Below are 19714 nucleotides of genomic sequence, written 5' to 3'. Positions count from 1 at the left end.
AAATTATGACAATGCAAATAAAGTGTTCTGGACAAAATGCTGGAGATTAACATTAAGTTCTAGAAGAAAGTATTACATTTTACTAATGTGAAACTATAAAGACATCACGACAGATGCTGTCAATAAAGATAGTATCTTGCCTCCGAAATTATGTTTAACTATTACTTACTTATCAAATTATGTAATTTGTGCCAAAAATCTTAAGGTTCAACTTAAACGTTGCAGAAAGAGCTTACAAAGGGGTATTTAATATTACTCAATCTCTTTTCAAATTTAACATTTTGATTTTAACAGAAGCTCTTTTCCATCAATTTTTTGGTATCCAAGTAAAGAAAACAATTTGTTGAGCAGAGTACTGCTCCCTGTAAATTATTATACTTTCTTCACTATATAGCAATGTTCTGGTTTTGTTTAGTGATGGGGGGCCTAAGGTGGTAGCTTCTGTAGGAAACTGCTAGGAGTTGCTCCCCTTTGTTTAGTGGACTCGGCCGGGCCTAGGGCGGACCTGCTGCTGGCCAAGGCCGAGCCAATTGGTAGCAGAATGTCCCTTGATAACACCTCTGCGATAACGTATTTAAGAAGGGGAAAACAGAAAAAAAAAGAGAGGAGAGAAGATGTGAAGCAGCTGAGCGGGGGGCAGAGAGGGGGAGGCGCGAGCCTCATGGGCCTTGCAGGCCTCACCCTCTGGCCTCCCACTGGGCAGCCGACTGGGCCCAACTAGGCCCGGCCTGGCTGCAAGAAGTGGAGAGGAGATGAGAAGTGAATAAGATGTAAAAAGGATCCTGAGAGACGTCTGCCAGCCTGTTGTGAGGAACGGCTGCAGACGCCAAGGTCAGTTCAGAAGGAGGGGGAGGAGTAACATGGCTCCTGGCCAAGATTCCTCTGCAACTCGTGGTGACGACCATGGTGGAGCGGGTTGTCCCCCTGCAGCCCATGGAGGTCCACGGAGGGGCAGAGATCCACCTGCAGCCCATGGAGGACCCCACACCGGAGCAGGTGGAGGCCTGAAGGAGGCTGTGGCCCGTGGAGGGCCCGCTGGAACAGCTGTTCTAGAGGGACTGCACCCCGTGGAAGAGATGACCCACGCCGGAGCAGTTTCACGAAGGACTGTGGCCACCCGTGGGAGGGACCCCACGCTGGAGCAGAGGAGGAATGCGAGGAGTTCTTCCCCCGACGATGATACAGCGGCGTAAAACAACGCGTGATGAACTGACCGCGACCCCCATTCCCTTTTCCCCCCCTGTGCCGCTCGGGAGGGGAAGGCAGTAGAGGTAATGTTAAGCTTGGGAAGAGGGAGGGGTGGGGGGAGGTTATCTTGTTCCCTGTCTCATTCTCCTGCTAATTTTAGAAATAAATGAATAGTTTTCCCCAAGTCGAGTCTGTTTTGCCCGTGACGGTAACTTTAAGGATTTCTCCCCATCCTTATCTCAAACTTTGAGCCGTTTTTCTTATATCATCTCCTCCTATTCTCTCGGAGGGTGGGGGGAGCGAGAGACAGACTGCATAGTCTGGTCCTGATCGGGGCTGAACTACAACAAGCAACAGCACATGTTACTTGGGAGATTAAAGTTGCTTTTCCTTGTCTTTCTGGAAAACCTGAGGAAATTACAAGACTGATCACATGCATGCTGTGCTGTATGAAGTTACAAGTATCTGCAGTAAGCCTTCTGTGTCCATATAACACATGGAAGATTAACTAAACTGGGGCAGGGAAGATCATTCCCACATTACTTTGATTTTATTGAAATAAGAGGCATTTTAACTAGAGACAGAAGTTTGCCTAAAGGTCTAAACTACTCACATGTGCTGGCCAGACAGTTGGCTGCGAGTCATCAGGCTTGATAGACTTTTCCACTTTGGCATATTTTTCCACCTTAAAGAAAACAGAGATGTCAGAAAAGAACAAACAATAGCCATACTGGGCTAGAGTTAAAGTCGATCTAGCACAGCTTCTTGTTTAAGAGTGGCTACCATGATAATCTTAAAAAGTGAGTACAAGAAACACACAAGGATAGCTTGATGCTCTGTACAGCGTCCCCGCTTTCCGTTTATGCATTAAGAAAAAGTGAATTGGAAGACCTTCAGAACTTTACATTTATTCTATTACACCATATTTGCTATGTTAAAGTTAACAAAAGTGTGAAATACAGTTAAGGCTAGGGACTGAAATCTCCACCTGCTATGTGTGACGGTTAAGAAATGCCACAATACCAGTGACTCCTAAAGGCTCTGATCAGGTAAAGTACAACACAATTGAAGTGCAAAGGGAGAGAAGGTTCGCACAAATCCACAGCACCATTTCACATGTCATCTGTGCTCTTGCCAGCCCTATGAAGTCCAAAGCTACAATCTTGTCTAGCTTACTGAGTCCATTCTGTATGCTAACAGTATGTGTTTTGACAGCACCAGAAACTGAGAATGTGAATGTCTCTGAGAGAAGAATGCACACAAAGTGATCAGAAAAATTCACAGCTAGAATTCCCTGTATGAACAATTCAATGAACTATTGAAGATATTATGTCCCATAGTATAACATGTTAAAAAAGACTAATTTCTACTAAGTGACTCATTTAAAAATAATTTTCTTATGTAATTTCTATTTTTTAATATTATCAGACAACTTCAAATAGACATCTGTGCATTGAGTCCACAGATGAACAATACTAAAGGTCTATTCACGCTGTTTATCTTATCCAAACTATCATGTTACAATTGCAATGTATTCCAGTGTGGTTTAGCTTGTGTTTATAACTCACAATACAGAAAAGTAATTTTAAATGTTAAAGTCACTCCCACTTTTCAAAGGTAATTCTTTGATACTGGATACTCTTCTAGTCACTTCTTCATACAATACAATGTTCAAAACAATTGCTAGTGGTAACAACTCGACTTACATCTACTTCAGAAGGTACAGTCAAGTAGCAAGGGTTCTGTTTCCACATATCTACGCACTGGAAGATGAAAAAGCAGTATTAATACATTAAATGTTTTTAATAAATAGAAATACACCCACTTATATCTTGGAACACTTACATTTCCAGCTTTAGAAATTTTGAGGTCATACTGCTGCACTCCTTTCCTCTCCTTTCTTTTCTGTAAGTAGTCAAGTAGTCTGAGCTGCGGTGGAGTTGAATAATGAGCTACTTCCTGCTGTCTGTTCAGAGATGACCTTGAGTACCTTTTGAAGCACCTACAGTAAAATGACAGATAAGCTTGTAAAACCATCAAAATTATATTCCTCACTGCCTTGTACAAAAACAAAAATATGCAAGGAAATGCTACTTACACCGAGACTAGAAGACAGGTTTTGAAATGTTAATTTAAAACTGCTATTCTGGATCACATTGTAAAACTCAAACTCTTGATTTAATATTTTTTAAAAATACTACTATTCTGTTCATGTGTTTCAGTACTAAGAAAAGGGTTATTTTTGAAATGCGTAATTGAAGTACACTGTTAAAATGAGTAACTAACTGAAAAGTTGCCAAGCTTAAAATATTTGTATATTATCATAGACTTCAGTTCTGTCAACAGATGTGTACTGTCTATCTAAGTATAAACACAGTAACTACCCCCATTCTTCGTCTCATGCCAAACTAATTGGTACATTAATGCTGTTCTGGACATATATTTAACACTTTTGCCAATTTTACTAGTGGAATGTTTGTTGACTATTAAACTCTTGTTTTAAGGACAGCCTGATCAATTTCACTATTTATACTTTTTTAGACATTACCACTGGCTGTACATTGGCCTAGTATTTCAGTGCAAATCTAATTTTAAATATTTCAGTAATTCTAACAGATCACTAGTACTTTTTCATTCTACAGAGTGAATGCAACTCTTAGCAAAACAAATGTAAACCATTTCAAGCTTCTGTGGAAAAAAGTGAACCACCATGTGCAAAAACGAAACAATTTCAACCTTTTGTATATAGTGCATTCCACATTACTTTTAAATTTTCTGAGATTCTAACATGCTTACACTTCTGTTTAGCTTAAAGGCCAAGCATATAAATAATAACCTTGATTTCCTCATTTAGGGTTGAACTTGCACAGAGCTTTTAAAGAATCAGAGATCAATATGCCACAGATCCATTTCTACATTTTACATTAGTGAGCTGCCATCTGACTCATCTTACATCTAAATCATACAAAAAAGGACAAAATCAAAACTGCAATAACATATTATGTTAAGGAAAATATACACGTTATTTTGATACACAAAAATAGGCACATTACAGTATCTGCTACTAATTGAAATATAGTACAAAATTGAACACTTCAGAATAAGATACAATTTCTTGACTGCTTATATTCCTAATTTTTAAGTAGATACTACTTTGAGCACTGCATATTAGAAGCAAAATTATCATGTAAAGCATTGCTTATGTTTTTCTTCAGACCACTACATAAAGTTTGAAAGAAAGTCTCAACACACTTCACACTGAAAACTACCGTTTCATGGGGCGAGTATTCATCTTCTGCTTGTTGTACAGGAGTCTGTTTGTAGTACAGGTCACTGCTATTGAAGGGTCAAGACACAAAGGCTCTGCTGTAGCCAAAATAAGTTGGCTCTCAAGTAGGAGTTTGTCCTCCTGTAATATAGACAGCAATTAATAAATGCAAAAATATGACTTTAACACTAATGAAGCTGATATATACCTATGCATATATGCATATTATCTTAAAGAAAATTGAAAAAAAAATTATGTGGATAGCCAGTAAAAGAAAATATTCAACAGTTAAGTATCACTAACCATTATTATGAATTACAGACCTTTGAGTGGGGTTTCTAATAGGAAAGGAAATCCTCACAAAAAGTAGGGGGGTGTTCTAGCTTCTTGTTTGTGGGTTTTTTAATTTGTTTCTTTTAAATAGAGCAGTAGTAGCAATGAAATCCATTTCCTGTCAGTGATTTATACTGACGGACTGGCAATCGGTGCCATAAAGATGATCTACCTAGGACTTTAGATTACAAGTTGAAATGGATTTGAGCATGACTGTGGCTCTGAAATACAAATGAGCACACCGTGGTATCAGCATTTAACTAATTATAACTGTACAACCATAGTTTCTTAGGATTCTCTTTACTGTAACAGCATCAATAGCAAAGTGATGCTAGAGAAGCAACTGTGTCATTAGACTCCAACTGCTGTTCTAGGGCTGTAGGCTGAAGATGAACAAAGCAAGGTAAACTAGGCAGAATAACTCCAATACTGCCATTCTGTATTACCAAAAATTAAGGTCTGATTCCACAAAACATCTATCAACTCGTATTGTTTTCTGTGGCATCTTAGGGGAAGATGCTATTAGCAAGTTAATTTGACCATTCTCTGGAGCATATAGCACGCAACACCAAGCACATCACCAACAGCTTGAATTAATTAAAAAAAAAAAAAAAAAAGTTTTACAGATCAGATTATTAAACTATTGCTGTAAATACACTTATTAAACTAAGTGTATTTACAGCATCACTGTAAAGTTTAAAAAAAGTGCTTACTCACCTGTGTCCATTTGTGGTTGTCACTTGTTATAGAATGTACATCACAAATTAAAGTCTGAGCAGAAAGATAGAATGGTAATTAGCTTTCAACTAAGTAATAAGATTTCTTAACTTATGTTCAGTAATAGTTCATATCCAGACTAGGAACTACTGTAACAGTGAGGAATGACTTAAAACACTTCTCACCTGCATTGTAGGACGCAAAAGAATGTGCTTGCTTTGGTACGTTGGAGATTTCATGTTACCAGACTGCCTATAGTCACGTATTTCTGCTATGACACATCCACAATGAAAAATATTAACCTAGTTGAAAAAAACAAAAAAACCCAACCTGTAAATAAACAAATATTCACCCATCTACCTCAGGCTTTGCCTCCAAAAATAAGTTAGTTATATAATATTCAGTGATACTATGAATAAAACTAATCACTAATTTTGTCAAGACCAGTGGTCTTTACTACACACCTAGACAGACCTAACATACAAGCTTCAAATGTGGTGTTTTCATATGCCAGCAATGTAGTTTTAAGAAATTCCCATGTCAAATATCTCATCATGACAAAGGGCATTTTGCTAGAGCACAGGGTCAAAGTTGTTTGGCAGCCTTAACTATAAAAAACTCTTCCACTTCCATACAGTTTTCCCAGTATTTATGATTTTTTTTCCCCTTATATATCACTAAAATATTTATTTGGGGCATTAAGTACTATAGTTCCAACTGCACAGGTGTTTTAAGTCCTGCACAGGTGTTTTAATGCTATGTGAAGCATTAAAAAAAAAATTAAAAAAATCAAGGTCTCTGGGTACAAAACATAAGTTTTTTGAAAATAAACTTTCAAACCTGAGATTTTTCTAAAAGATCAACCAAAATAGGTGGTAGCTCCTCTGCATCCAAATATTCAAGCAGCTCTCCTTCCTCGTAAGGCAGTCGAATGGTCTCAGAATCTGAATTTAAACAAAACATATTACTTTTCTTTTGCCTTTCAAGTTTAAATTTTAAGAACATGAAATCTAAAACAAGCCTGCACAGGAAAAAGTAGGATCAGTAGAAACCTATTCAAATAGGCAATTTTTTTTTTCATAGTATTAATTTTTACATCTATTTCTGTTCCCAGAGCTTGATTTTGCTATTACTGAGCCAAAAGGCAATGTGCCTTTATAGCTCAATGGGATGAAATTTTTACTTCCACTTGATATAGTGTATGCTCTTATTGCACATCACAGTATCGGTGGCATGAAGATGCGACTTAACTGGAACACAGATGTGTTCAAACCTAGATTTAGGAAGCAGTGAAAGAATAATTTCACAAAAGGAATCTGAAGAGAGAGAAACTCAGATAAGGAACTCAGGAAGAAAAGAAAACAGATAGGAAATTAACGGAAAATAAGAAAATGGAAGACTCATAGCTACTGATTTACACTGTTACAGACTGTTCACAAGCACCTCAGCATTATGCAAATTTTTTGTTCAGGTACAGGTTTTTTTTATTATGTTAGAAGAGAAACAATTAAATGTAAGCAACAACACATTCTAACTATTTATAGAGCATTCTGAATATTTTTAAAAATTAAATAGCAAAAATATTACCTGAACCATTTTTTCCCCTGAGCATAAGTGAATAACCCTCATTTCCTGGATAGAGGTTCACTACCAGACATGACAACGTCTCCTGCATAACCAGCTTCTCAAGTAAATTCACATTTCGTTTCAGCTTCTGCTTTAAAAGTAAACATTGCTCATGAACATAATACTATCAAGTAATTAGTAGCAACAAAAACAATTGCTAGAGTATGAGTACTATTTAGATTAATGTTGAAGTATACATCTAAACAAGCCCAGCTAAATTTAATTTGACTGTATTCAAAGTATTTTGCATTATTACACATACTTATACACACTTTTTAAAAAAACATCTATTTAAATTAAAAAAACCCTTGAATTAAGTCCATAGACAACAGTTATGAAGAATGACCCTATGCTACAATGTTGTAAATCTATATGCATTATTCTTTTTATCATTTCTATGAGCATCATTTACACACTATGCATTGTCTGGTAACAACAAGATATTTACTACTTTCAAGTATTCCTAACAGAAGCAAACATTTCTTTCCAGGATTAAAGTACTGAATTACAGCATTTGGAAGCTTTCTTAATTGCATTGGCTTGCCTGCATTTGCTGAAATCTAATCCAGCAGCTGCAGCGAGTATTCCCTTATTGAACTGTAAGAACAATCTCTTCCACATATAACAGATTTTTAAAATTAATTGGTATGTTTCGAAGTCCTCATGTACATCCTAAAAATGTAAACATTTAAAAAAAGCCCTCTTCAAACTTAAACCAATGAATTCTAAACCTCAGATAACTTTACACCTTCTAATTGGAGGCTAGATTTCATAGCTGAATACCAGCCATCCATTGAAAGTTAACCCTAGTGCTCTGCTAAGCTTGCCCAACTACTCATTTCACATACACCCACCTAAGCAGGAGTGGGCTGTCTCCTTCTGAACAATTTTATATTTCCAGAGATATTGGGAAGACAGAAATCAGAATCATTCCTTACAGGGGAACAAAGTAAGAGAAAAGGAGCAAAACCAAACCCCCCAGATCCCACAGCAATATAATCCAACAGATAATTTTAAAAAGTAAGTGGAGAAAAAGTAGGAAAATCTTTTCCATCTCCTGCTATGTACTTTTGAAACTAGTGCCCAAAATTAACTCTTATCCATGCATCATGAATGAAGATGACTACACCTTACTGGCTTTTACAATTTAGAAATTGTGGAAACCAATACAAAGAAAAGGACAAAATAGCTCATAAATCCTGGAGGATTAGTGGGGAAAGAACGGGAAGAACAGGGGAGAATGGGGAAAATATGTCACAGCAACAATAGAGGTAGAGACTGCTTAAGAAAGCCAGTTCCTTATATAGGACTCTGGAGATGCAGCCTGTTATGCAAAACCTTTTCCAGTTAAAACTCCCATTAACCTCCCCTAATATCTATCCCAAACAGAAGACTGTACTTGCACTAGTTGAATTTTCAGACACATCACTGAGTAGAGGATACAGCTACTGGGCTTTCACTTAGACACAATATGAAGTAGCCTGAGGTACAGTAAATGTCATTTGATAGCAAAGTCAGCACTCAACTACTCTGACATCTTTTCTCATAAGAACTGAGATACTGTCATCTTTCAACAGAAAAGTTTTTGTATTTTTTCCCCAGTGTTAGAAAGATTAATACCTTCATGTATATTTATGTAATGATATTAGGAGGACAAAAAGGAATATGAGAATTCTCTAAGAGCTGATTTTAAAAAGGATCATCAGGTTATGTAAGAGAGGTTAGGAAGAAATGAATTATTTATACTAAAGTTATATTTAGAAATAAAAAAGAAAGCACCCCACTCCCCCCAGTAATTAAATTTCTCTGTCATTGGGACACAATCAATACTGCTTCTAGAAGCTGTTACTAACAATACTGTTAACATTTCTAATTCGACTTTACTATTTTCATGAGCTGAAGAAAAAGTATCATTCAGTTGATGGCATTATTCCATTCAAAGTCCAGGCACTGAATAAATTATACTAACTAGTAACCACTCATAGAATTTCTAAATAAACAATTCCCCGCCTCTGCCCCCCCCCAAATTTGTCCATGCATGCAAGAAATAGCCAAAAGATTTATTTTTATGGAAGGCTTCTGGTCCTTAGCCACCTCATAAGTAAAATATATAATGGTAATTAAATTGTAAATGTAATTAAATTGAGTTAATTACATCACTCTCTTAATCTAAATTTATTCAGTAAATGACTGAATAAATGTTAGTTTTATTTTTTAATTTCTAGGTTTTGTTCAATAATAGTTGGCCAGTTATGGCTTGGGTTTTTTTTTGCTTGTTTCATTTTTTTGGAGGTTAGGATGTTGAGGGGAGAAGACTAGGTAAAGGAAAGAGGAGAGGACAATCACACAGGCCTAAGAACATTTTGGACACTGTGTTCATATGACTTGAACTTCTTACAACATATTCTAAGTACATTTTAAAATACAAAGCCTCTCCAAGACTTTAGCGCAAATTAGCATTTTAAGTACAAGCATTTCAATAAGCAGGTAAAGTTATGTTTCACTGAGCATGAACATTTTTTATAATTTAAAAAAAAATCAGCTTTCTCCTTTGAGCTGGGTATTAGAGATACTAGCTCAGACCTGATATTAACCATTTGCTCAGGACTTGTCTGGAAAGATTTTAAAGACCAAGGAGTGGCCTGAGGTATATTACAGTTCTTAAGTGTTCACTGCAGTGTATCACAAGAGTTTAGATACCAAGCCACCAGGCCAGTTACACTGCTCTGTTACATCAGCTAGAACTCCTAACCCTCTCTGACTTCATCCACAGAAAAGCGGCACGCCTCCCTCATGAACATGCACCGCAGTGACTGCGTGACGGTTGGGAAGCAGAACAGAGAAGGCACAGGTGCTTCCTTTCATTTCCAGTGACTGCTGATTATCACTGAATGACGAATAGTGACCACTCCTGCCTAACACGACCAAAGTAGTGATTTTATGCTGTTTGTTACTTCTCCATCCTTGGCTATGAGCAAAATGTTAATGTTCATACCTACTCCTCCAACGATGCACTGGTGTTACACAAAATTACGATTTTATATTTATCATGACTGCTTTTCTTGTCCCTCACTGTAGCATCTTAAATCAATTTTCCCACTTACTTTTATGACTGAAAAGTTGGCAAAAAAACTTAAAATAAATAGATCACCTCCATAAAAAAAACCCCTTGTAGATATTTACTGTATCTCTGTGAAATGGAAAACTAGAACAACCACCTCAGGTTCTCCCCTTGACTCTGGACACATTTTGTTAATCCCAGCACCACTTTCCAAACACATAGAAGATGCACCTTGGAAGGCACAATTTTGTCTCAATTTCCACAGAACTATTAACTATTTGAAAGTTAACTTCATGAACAATACTAAGCATTGCTCTTTCAGAAATCTGCTGCTCAAATATCTTGTTACTCTTTCACTACTGATGTTTTAATCCTTTCAATCTGTAATTTGTTTAACACCTTACTCATGTTTGTGATCTGAATCAGCATCATATGCTAAATGAAACCAACTACATCAGGATCACCAAAAAGAATTACAGGTGCTCAATAACTAATACCTCATTCCCATTTGTCTTCTCATAGGTTTTTACTTCCTTAAGAAGTAGCAATGCAGCAGATTCCACACTTGTTCTCATTCCTTTTGATACTCAGAGCTTAGCAAAGTAGCTTGTGCCTTTTACACCTTAGATTTATTGTTGTCAAGCCTGTTTGAGCTTCTTTGTTAACATTATGAGAGAATTTCACAAAACATTTTAGCAGTTCATCAGTTATCCAAGAAATAAATCTGAATTTACAACAAAGCACAGATTCTAAAAAATTCTCCATATTTTAACCCGTGGCAGTCATACTAAGCAATTGATTCTGCAAGTGATACTGAGACAATGCATGTGGCATTGACGCTGGCCCTGAACTTGACCACAACTGACTGCAGTGACGCAGGATTAAGTCAGACCGAACAGGTCACTCAAGTGAGTCTAGGCCTTACTGTTCATATTAGATCACTCAGTTATTTATTAGTAGTTATCTAATAAACTTCTTAGATACACCTCTGCGTTCTAGACCACTCTTTTGAAATTCTCTCTTTTCACATATATAAAAGCATCTCAAGAGCACAATCTTACACAATCTCTACAATCCCCTGCTAGCACTCCACCTTATTACCTTTAAAAAAAGATTTAGGGTTACCAGGTAGCCATTGGCTCTCCCATCACCTTGTTTTTAATTCAAACTGAATTAAGATGATGCTATTAAATTACACAGTTTTGTCCACAAAAGTCATAATACTCGTTTCTCCTGCAGTGCTAGCCTTAGGTAACTACTACAGTAACCAGATTTATTCTTTCTTTAACAAAGGCGTTAAATGAAATTAAAAAAAAGTATTTTCTGAACTTGCCTGCTCAGACAGGCTTCTCAGCAATTTCCACTTACCTTTATCTCAGGCTCTTTTTCACATTCTTCTATATATAAATCATAGAGTTTTTGAAATACAGATTTTCTGAAATTAAAAAAGCTTAAAATGTAACCAAAATTAAATAAAAAAAAATATTATTTAAAAGCTAAATACTGAAACTCTTACTACCTTCCACTGGATAAATATTTTCTTTTGGGAGGTCTCTGACGGGCACTTTCAATGATATACTAGAAGAGAAAAGTAAACAAAAAGCCAACATATGTATTACAAAAATTCTAGCTATCATGCAACTTTAGTTCATTTCCAGACAGTGTTCTATGGATACAGAAAGTAATGAACGGTTATGGTACACGACTGTTTCAAAAGTGTACTAAACATGATCTGGTGTATGTTACAAGTCATTAACAAGGACACACCTCAATTTAGCCGTGAAACACAGCATTTGACGGCCATGTGTCCTGGTTTCGGCAGGGATAGAGTTAATAAGAAGGCCAACCGCATCCTGGGTTGCATCAAGAGGAGCGTGGCCAGCAGGTCAAGGGAGGTGATTCTCCCCCCTCTACTCTGCCCTGCTGAGACCCCACCTGGAGTACTGTGTCCAGTTCTGGAGCCCCCAACACAAGAAGGACATGGACCAGTTGGAGAAGGTCCAGAGGAGGGCCACGAAGATGATAAAAGGGCTGGAGCACCTCTCTTATGAGGACAGGCTGAGAGAGTTGGGGCTGTTCAGCCTGGAGAAGAGGAGGCTCCGGGGAGACCTGATAGCAGTCTTCCAGTACCTCAAGGGGGCCTACAGGAAAGATGGGGAAAGGCTGTTTAGTAGGGCCTGTTGTGATAGGACGAGAGGTAATGGTTTTAAAATAGAGGGGGGTAGATTTAGATTGGAAATTAGGAAAACATTTTTTACGATGGGAGTTATAGAACACTGGAACAGGTTGCCCAAAAAGGTGGTGGAGGCCCCATCCCTGGAAACGTTCAAGGCCAGGCTGGATGAGGCTCTGAGCAACCTGATCTAGTCAGGGATGTCCCTGCTCCTTGCAGGGGGGTTGGATTATATGACCTTTGAAGGTCCCTTCCAACCCTAACCATTCTATGATTCTATGATAATTTTACTCTCAGCAGCTAGTGTGTTTTGGATTTTGGATGTGAAGAATGTTGTTGTTAATAAGACCAAGGACACTTTCTGGCTTTCCAAGTCTTGCTAATATGCAGATGCAGGAAGTTGGGAGAAAGACAGACAGAATAATTGACTCAAACTGGCCAGAGAGTATTCCAAGCCACAAACATCATGCTCAGTATATAAGTGGATTTTGCCCATTGTGGGGGGCATCTTCTTCCACCTCCCTCTTGCTTGCTGGCATTGTTCCCTCTGCCTTGCTGGCTCGCTTTTGCTCCTTTGCTTGGTGCTTGGTTTTGTTACCTTGATCACTGCTCAGGATGGGCTGTATCGGTCATTGGGACATCAGGTGGTGAGAAATTGTGCACTGTTCATTTTGTATACATTAATATCCTTATATTTTGTTATTATTGTAGTTTTCCTTTGCTATTCTAGGAAACTGTCTTTATCTCAATCCACGAGTTTTCCTTTCTTCCCAATTTCTCTCCCCTATCTCATTGAGAACGGGGAGGGTGAGCAAGAGAAGTTATGTGGTGACTCAGGCTCAACCACTACCGTCTTTTTGGTACCCAGTGTGGGGATCGAGGAATTTGGGACAAGGATATTAACTGGGAGCAGAAACAGGCAAAAAAAGGACTGAACTCAATAAAAAAGCAAAATGATTATGCAGAATTTATGTTCTAGTTGTGATGAAGGGACAAGTGGTGAACTGTGTGTAAATTTTCCACTTTTGTTCCCTATTGTGAGGATAGTATTTTGATTTTGGTGTGGGAAATTCCTTTTTTTTTGTTGCTTGTTTGTTGATGCATGTGTATTTTAATTATAATTCTTAAATACGTAATTCACAGAGGCAAGGGGTGGAATGTCCTAGTTTTATTTTGGGGGGGGAGGGCTACACTGGCAACTTCTGTAAGAAGGTGATAGAAGTTGTTTCCCCTTTGTCCAACGGACTCAGCCGGGCCTAGGGGGGACCCGCTGCTGGCCAGGGCTGAGCCAACTGGTAGCAGAATGGTCCCTGATAACGCCTCTGCGATAACGTGTTTAAGAAGGGAAAAAACAGGAAAAAAAAATTGTGAAGAAGTAGAGGCAGAGAGGGGGAGGCATGAGCCTTGTGGGCCTTGCGGCCCTCACCCTCTGGCCTTCTGCCGCGTGGCCGTCTGGGCCAAACTCAGACCAGCCCGGCTGCAATAAGTGAAGGGAGATGAGATGTGAAGAGAACCTGAGAGGCGTCTGCCTGAGCCAGTTGTGAAGAATTTCCTGTGAGAGGAACGGCTGCAGACGCCAAGGTCAGTGAAGGAAGAGGAGGAGGAGCAATGCTGTTCCTGGCTGAGATTCCCCTGCAGCCTGTGGTGCAGCCCATGGTGAGGCAGGCTGTCCCCCTGCAGCCCATGGAGGCCCACAGAGGAGCAGAGATCCACCTGCAGCCTGTGGAGGACCCCGTGCTGGGGCAGGTGGATGCCTGAAGGTGGCTGTGGCCTGTGGAGTGCCTGCGCTGGGGCAGCTGTTCTGGAGGGACTGCACCCCGTGGAAAAATGACCCATGCCAGAGCAGTTCACGAAGGACTGTGGCCCATAGGAGGGACCCCACACTGGAGCAGGGGAGGAACGTGATGAGTTCTTCCCCCGAGGAGGTAGGAGTGGTGCAAAGTGACATGTGATCAACTGACTGTAAACCCCCATTCCCTCTTTCTCCCTGTGCCACTCCGGGGGTGAAAGAGGTAGAGAATGTTAAGCCCAGGAAGAAGAAGGGGTGGGAGGAGGTTTTAATAATAAACAAATAGTTTTCCCCAGGGGGTTGGACTAGATGACCTTTGAAGGTCCCTTCCAACCCTAACCATTCTATGATTCTATGATTCTAAGTTGAGTCTGTTTTGCCCGTAATGGTAACTTTATGAATCTCTCCCTGTCCTTATGTAAAACCTCGAGCCTTTTTTCTTGTATTATCTCTCCCTGTTCCCTTGAAGGGTGGGTGAAGTAGGAGAGAGACTTCATAGTCTAGTCCTGAGCAAGGCTAAACTGCGACACTATGGCATGGGTTGCATGCAAAGTCTTGATTTTGCACTCATGTTTTGTAATTACAGTAGTAAGTAACACTACTGTACTTAGTTAACTATGGTAGCAGTTAACATGCTAAGATACAATCAAATTCATGTGTACTGGCTCAACAATATCGACAAATCAAGTACTCCTTAACAGAGGGCTGGAGCACCTCTCCTATGAGGACAAGCTGAGAGAGTTGTGACTGTTCAGTCTGGACAAGAGGAGGTTCTGGGGAGACCTTATAGTGGCCTTTCAGTATCTAAAAGGGGCCTACAGGAAAGACGAGGAGAAACTCTTTAGCAGGGCCTGTTGTGATAGGACGAGGGGTTACGGTTTTAAAATAGATTAGACATCAGGAAAATTTTTTTTTACAACAAGGGTGGTGGAACAAGAACAGGTTGCCCAGAGAGGAGGTGGATGCCCCATCCCTGGAAACATTCAAGGCCAGGTTGGACAGGTCTCTGAGCAACCTGATCTGGTTGGAGATGTCCCTGCTCCTTGCAGGGAGGTTGGACTAGATGACCTTTGAAGGTCCTTTCCAACCCTAACTATTCTATAATCCTATAACCAACTTCAGGAAGTTTTATTTTCCCCTTCTTTCTTACAGTTACATTAGTTCTCTCTATAGAGCTGTGTCTTATAAATACTGCTCATGTACATTAAATATTTGAATTAAAAAAGAAGAATGAAGATATCATCCTACATTAAAAATGTAGCTTATATTCTAAACAAGGTTTATCCAAGTATCTATTGTTTGCCTGAAGTATGTTCATTAACAGCTTATTCAGAATTTAATTAAGATAGGTTCTCCAACAGAAACAATAGGGTTCAGGGTAACCATTCTATCAGATAACACCATGAAAAGAAAACACATGTGAAGGCACCTGTCTCTTTGTTCTACCTAGGCTACTCTTAAAAACACAAACAGGATTTTGCCATATATTTCTGCCAGCTGATTCTGGATCACCACTGTACAGCTCTGCTTATTTCAGAGCACACAGATTTGCTGGTTTAAAAAGGGAAAACCAAAGTTCTGCATAGCCTGTCACCACTGCACCTGACCATATTCTCAGTACAAGGGGTAAGAGACAAATACGCAACATAGCAATTCTAGTGAGAATTCTTCAAAACCAGTGTTACATGTAAGGGTGATTATTTTTACATACACATTTACATAACATGCTCCTCCACTGCTTTTCAGAAGAAATATAAAAATACAATGGCTATTTTTCAACCAATATATTACGTGCAAACAAATAATGTAGCTACTCCTTACCTCTGCACGATCCAATGCCAGTTCTAAAGCTTGTTGCTGCAATAATTACAAAATTTTTTTCAGAATGCATATTAACAGTTTAAACATCCTTATACATAAAAAACACTACAAAAACTCTATTACTACTGATATGAATTTGTAGTTAGAAGACGGGCTCAAACATTTTTGGCACATACTAAACTTAGAAGCTGAAACCTCATGTAACTGCATCAACAGCAATTAATCCCATTATCAAGTGTCTACACTTGCAAGGTTTTGACTAAATTATGAAGTCTTAGAACAATGAAAGGCAATTAGAATTAAAAGTAGCAATAGAAATGATACCTAACAAAATAAAAAATATTAACCAATTAGATATGACAAGCAGAAAATCTAGGCTACGCTATTAAAAAAAATAGAGAGATGTGTTTTGGAGAATTTTCCACTCTTCAGTAAAGCTTAGAAACACTTATAATACATACTCCTCCCCACATACATATCTGTGTTGTTTCCTCAGTTTAACCCATCCCTATCAGCTGTCCGTGAAAGCAAATACCTTTACTCAAACCTCAAGGAACAGAAGTCATATGAGCCACTTTCAATACACGGCAGTACTAGTTATTTCATACGTTAGAATAGAATTCAGGGGAGAAAAGCATACAACAGTAACAACAAAGAAATACACAGCAAAAATACTCAGGCTTTTTACCATACACCTACAGTGTCTCCAATACAAAATTTCTAAACTCTTCTTGGAAAAAAACAAAGAAACAAACATACACTTGACAGGCTATTACTCATTAGAACCTGCCTCTGCAGAACATTAACATTTTAAAATGTTGAGTTGTTTATATGATTATGTCAAATACTCATGCTTTCTGTATAGGTCTAGTGGATAACTGCATGATTTCAGACATTCAGCTGACTGGTTGACAATAGGTAAAAATCCATGGCAATATTGTCACCTGTGAACAGAAGAATACTATTTGAAGATAGGATTTACACTTTGTACTCAACTGGCTAACACTAATCATGAGTGAAAACATAGCACTAGCTTTACATTATAATTCCTACGATGCAATGAACAGTAACTAAGTGTTTAGAAATATTTACATGTTATTAAGAAAGACACTCCTGAAAAAATAAATAATAGAACTCAGGAGTGACAAGCAAAATGTTCTTTTTTAAGAACATGAGAAACCTTAATGGCATTCTCCTTATCAGCCAGACAGCTAGCAGACTAGAGTGAAAAGATCTGAAAATATATTACCTGAATCATCACTTACCATTGTAGTTGAAGCCAGGTGACCAAATGGCAAAAGAAGTGCTTAAGAGGTTTGGTGCAGTAGGCAAAGAATCATATTTTATGGTCACACTTGGGGTACTGGAAAAAAAAAAAAAAAACAAACAAGGAGAAAAAAATATCACTAAGAATCTAAATAAGCATTTTATTTAAATACATTTCCAGTGGTTAATTGTACTTAAATTTTATTTGCATAGTATCCTTTCTGCCAGAAACAGAAACAAAAAAGTTCCACTCAGTGTAAGCGCAGAGGTTCCAATTCTAATGATTACTACTACTTTGCACAATCATTCTACATTAATTGTATTAAATAATAAAGTATAAGCATATAATAAGCATATAATTGAAATTACATAGCCAAGTACTTTCCTCTATTGCAGCAGTCTTACCTAGATACCCCAAACATTGCATCCACAGATGCACAGAAGGCTAGAATATTTAATGACAAGCAACCAGAACATTTAGTATACTCTATTAGATTTTGGGGTTTTTTTGCTTTATGAAAGTATTATTGCATAGACAACAATTTCACTAGCAGTGCCTTCTAGCACTGTTTTGAGATGTTAGCTTAATACTAACTCACAGTAGGCTGTCAATTACTAAGTGAATAAAATTTGCACAACACTAGCATTTTCCTTAGGTGTCCTTGCCCTCAGATACTACGTCCCTACGCTGTTTCATTTTTAAATTTAGATAGACAGGTGTATAACAAAAACCCTAGCTCAAAACTCTCAGTCTTTAGATCCTGTCCTTACTATCATTCCCAATAAGGACATGTGAAAATTCAAGTTAATTCTGCATTCACATTGAAACACTACAGTGCCTCACTATACTTGAAATGTTCATTTAAGAAATTTCACAACACAATTTCAATTTGTGGAAATATTTCTGTTGCAGCAACAGTTCACATCAGCCATGCCTTTGGCAAACACCTTCCTAGATCTCAGGAGACATAAGCCTGCTACCTCACATCTCCCTCAACCTTACTCAGCTATTTCAGCATGGAAGCAATTTCAAAAGAAAAAAAACCCCAGCACATACAGCTCAGAGCTCCCCGCAAGGCTGAAATCTGCTGGCTTCTAACAGATGGCGAGGCGGTGGGCGAAAACCAGCCTGCACGAGATGGCCCTGGGGAGAGTTCATCCGTGCCATCCTACAGGCCAGCTGCCTTCCGAGCGGCCTCTCCGCCCCCGTCCCGGCTCACGCTGGAGCCAGATCCCAGGAGAGGAGAACGGAGAGAGTGCCCGGCCCGACTGGGAACCAGGCGCAGGTGCAAGTGGGAGCTCGATCCGCCCAGGCCCTGCTGTTGGCCGGCCAGGCGGGCATTCGGGCCAACCGCACCTCCGCACCCGCCGGTGCTGCCGCCGTCTCCGCGGACACGGGCCTACCTGCGAGGGCGGAGAGCCACTGGACGCAGCTGCCAGCCGGAAACAGCCGGGCGGGGCCAAACCGCAAGGCCACAGGCCAGGCCCCCAGCTCCCGCGGCCCACCCGGCCTCGCCTGGCCTGCCAGGGCGCAGGAGGCGGCCGCCACCCACCCACTCGCCCGCCCGCCCGCCCCCTCCCCGGCTGGGGAGCCCTATGACGCCGAGCGCCGTTACCTGCCGGCCTCCCACGGGGCCCTGCCCCCCGCACAGCAGGCCCCGCCGCCCGCTCATCCGCCCCCGCCTCAGCCCACCGCGGCGCCGCCGGCCGCTTCCGCCCCGCCGCTTCCGGGTCAGTCCCGGAAGGGGCGGGAGCAGTCGCCACGGCGACGAGGTGGGTTAGGTTGAGGGAGGGAAGCGACTCTCGGCGTCGCCATAGAGACGGGAGGGAGGGCTCCTAAGCCCCGCCCCTTCGCGGGCGGCCCGCGGGCCCGGCTGGCTGCGGGGGTGGCCGTTGGGCGCTGAGGGGCGGTGGCGGGCGGGGGCCATGAGCCAAAGCCGGGAGGTCCGTGGGGTTTAGTGGTAGTAAAGTGCCTGGGCACCTCTGCAGGCCAAAGGCTTAAGGCCGTGGTGAAGATCTGAAGAGGTTTCCTAGTGTCTCAGGGGTGCTGTAAGGGTACTGGAAGATATTTTTTGATGCGTGACTGCCCGGGCAGCAGCGCGTTGCGGAAACTTGTTTTCTCTGGGGGCAGAGAGGAGAGGTTGGGTGGTGTGACAGCAATTCAAGGATAGAGAGGGATTACCTGGAAAAGGTGTGGTGGGCACATGGCTGGGCAAGCCTTGCTTAATATACGCTCAATGCCTGAGTGTAAATTTCACTCAGTCATAATGCTCTGGATTTTCATAATTCCTGTTTGAGGTATACAGGAATTACTCTAAACAATGATACCAGCAGAAATGGCTTCTCAGACCCAGGCAGTAGCCTGTGCAATGCTTGAGGGCCTACAACTTTCCCACAGTGCTGCCGCCAAGTTACATCTAGACTGGAGAATCTCCACAATCTGCCTGTTTGTGTGTGGGTTTTGGGTGGGCT

At 40.2% G+C, this 19714-nt stretch overlaps 1 protein-coding gene across 11 annotated transcripts in view; it reads right to left on the bottom strand.

Annotated features, from left to right (window-relative positions):
• Positions 1–18959, bottom strand: part of SUPT20H (SPT20 homolog, SAGA complex component) — a 38628-nt gene extending 19669 nt beyond the window's left edge. For 2 of the 11 annotated variants that reach the window (XM_086771946.1, XM_086771950.1), the window contains exons 1-12: positions 16665–16814; positions 15977–16012; positions 11713–11771; positions 11562–11628; positions 7094–7223; positions 6347–6450; positions 5692–5808; positions 5507–5560; positions 4458–4597; positions 3034–3190; positions 2895–2951; positions 1802–1873 (exon numbers count right to left, since the gene is read on the bottom strand). In XM_086771946.1, coding sequence (XP_086628072.1) covers positions 1802–1873; positions 2895–2951; positions 3034–3190; positions 4458–4597; positions 5507–5560; positions 5692–5808; positions 6347–6450; positions 7094–7223; positions 11562–11628; positions 11713–11771; positions 15977–16012; positions 16665–16733 — 1062 coding nt within the window. In that variant the 5' untranslated portion in view covers positions 16734–16814. The other 9 variants (XM_086771943.1, XM_086771944.1, XM_086771945.1 and 6 more) reach the window with 7 other exon arrangements.
• Between the last annotated feature and the right edge of the window lie 755 nt (positions 18960–19714).

The sequence above is a fragment of the Chlamydotis macqueenii genome, chromosome 1 (assembly GCF_036417535.1).
Source record: "Chlamydotis macqueenii isolate bChlMac1 chromosome 1, bChlMac1.mat, whole genome shotgun sequence".
NCBI classification, from domain to species: Eukaryota; Metazoa; Chordata; class Aves; order Otidiformes; family Otididae; genus Chlamydotis; species Chlamydotis macqueenii.
Note: the sequence above shows the minus strand (reverse complement) of the source record. Positions and strands in the feature narration are given on the sequence as shown.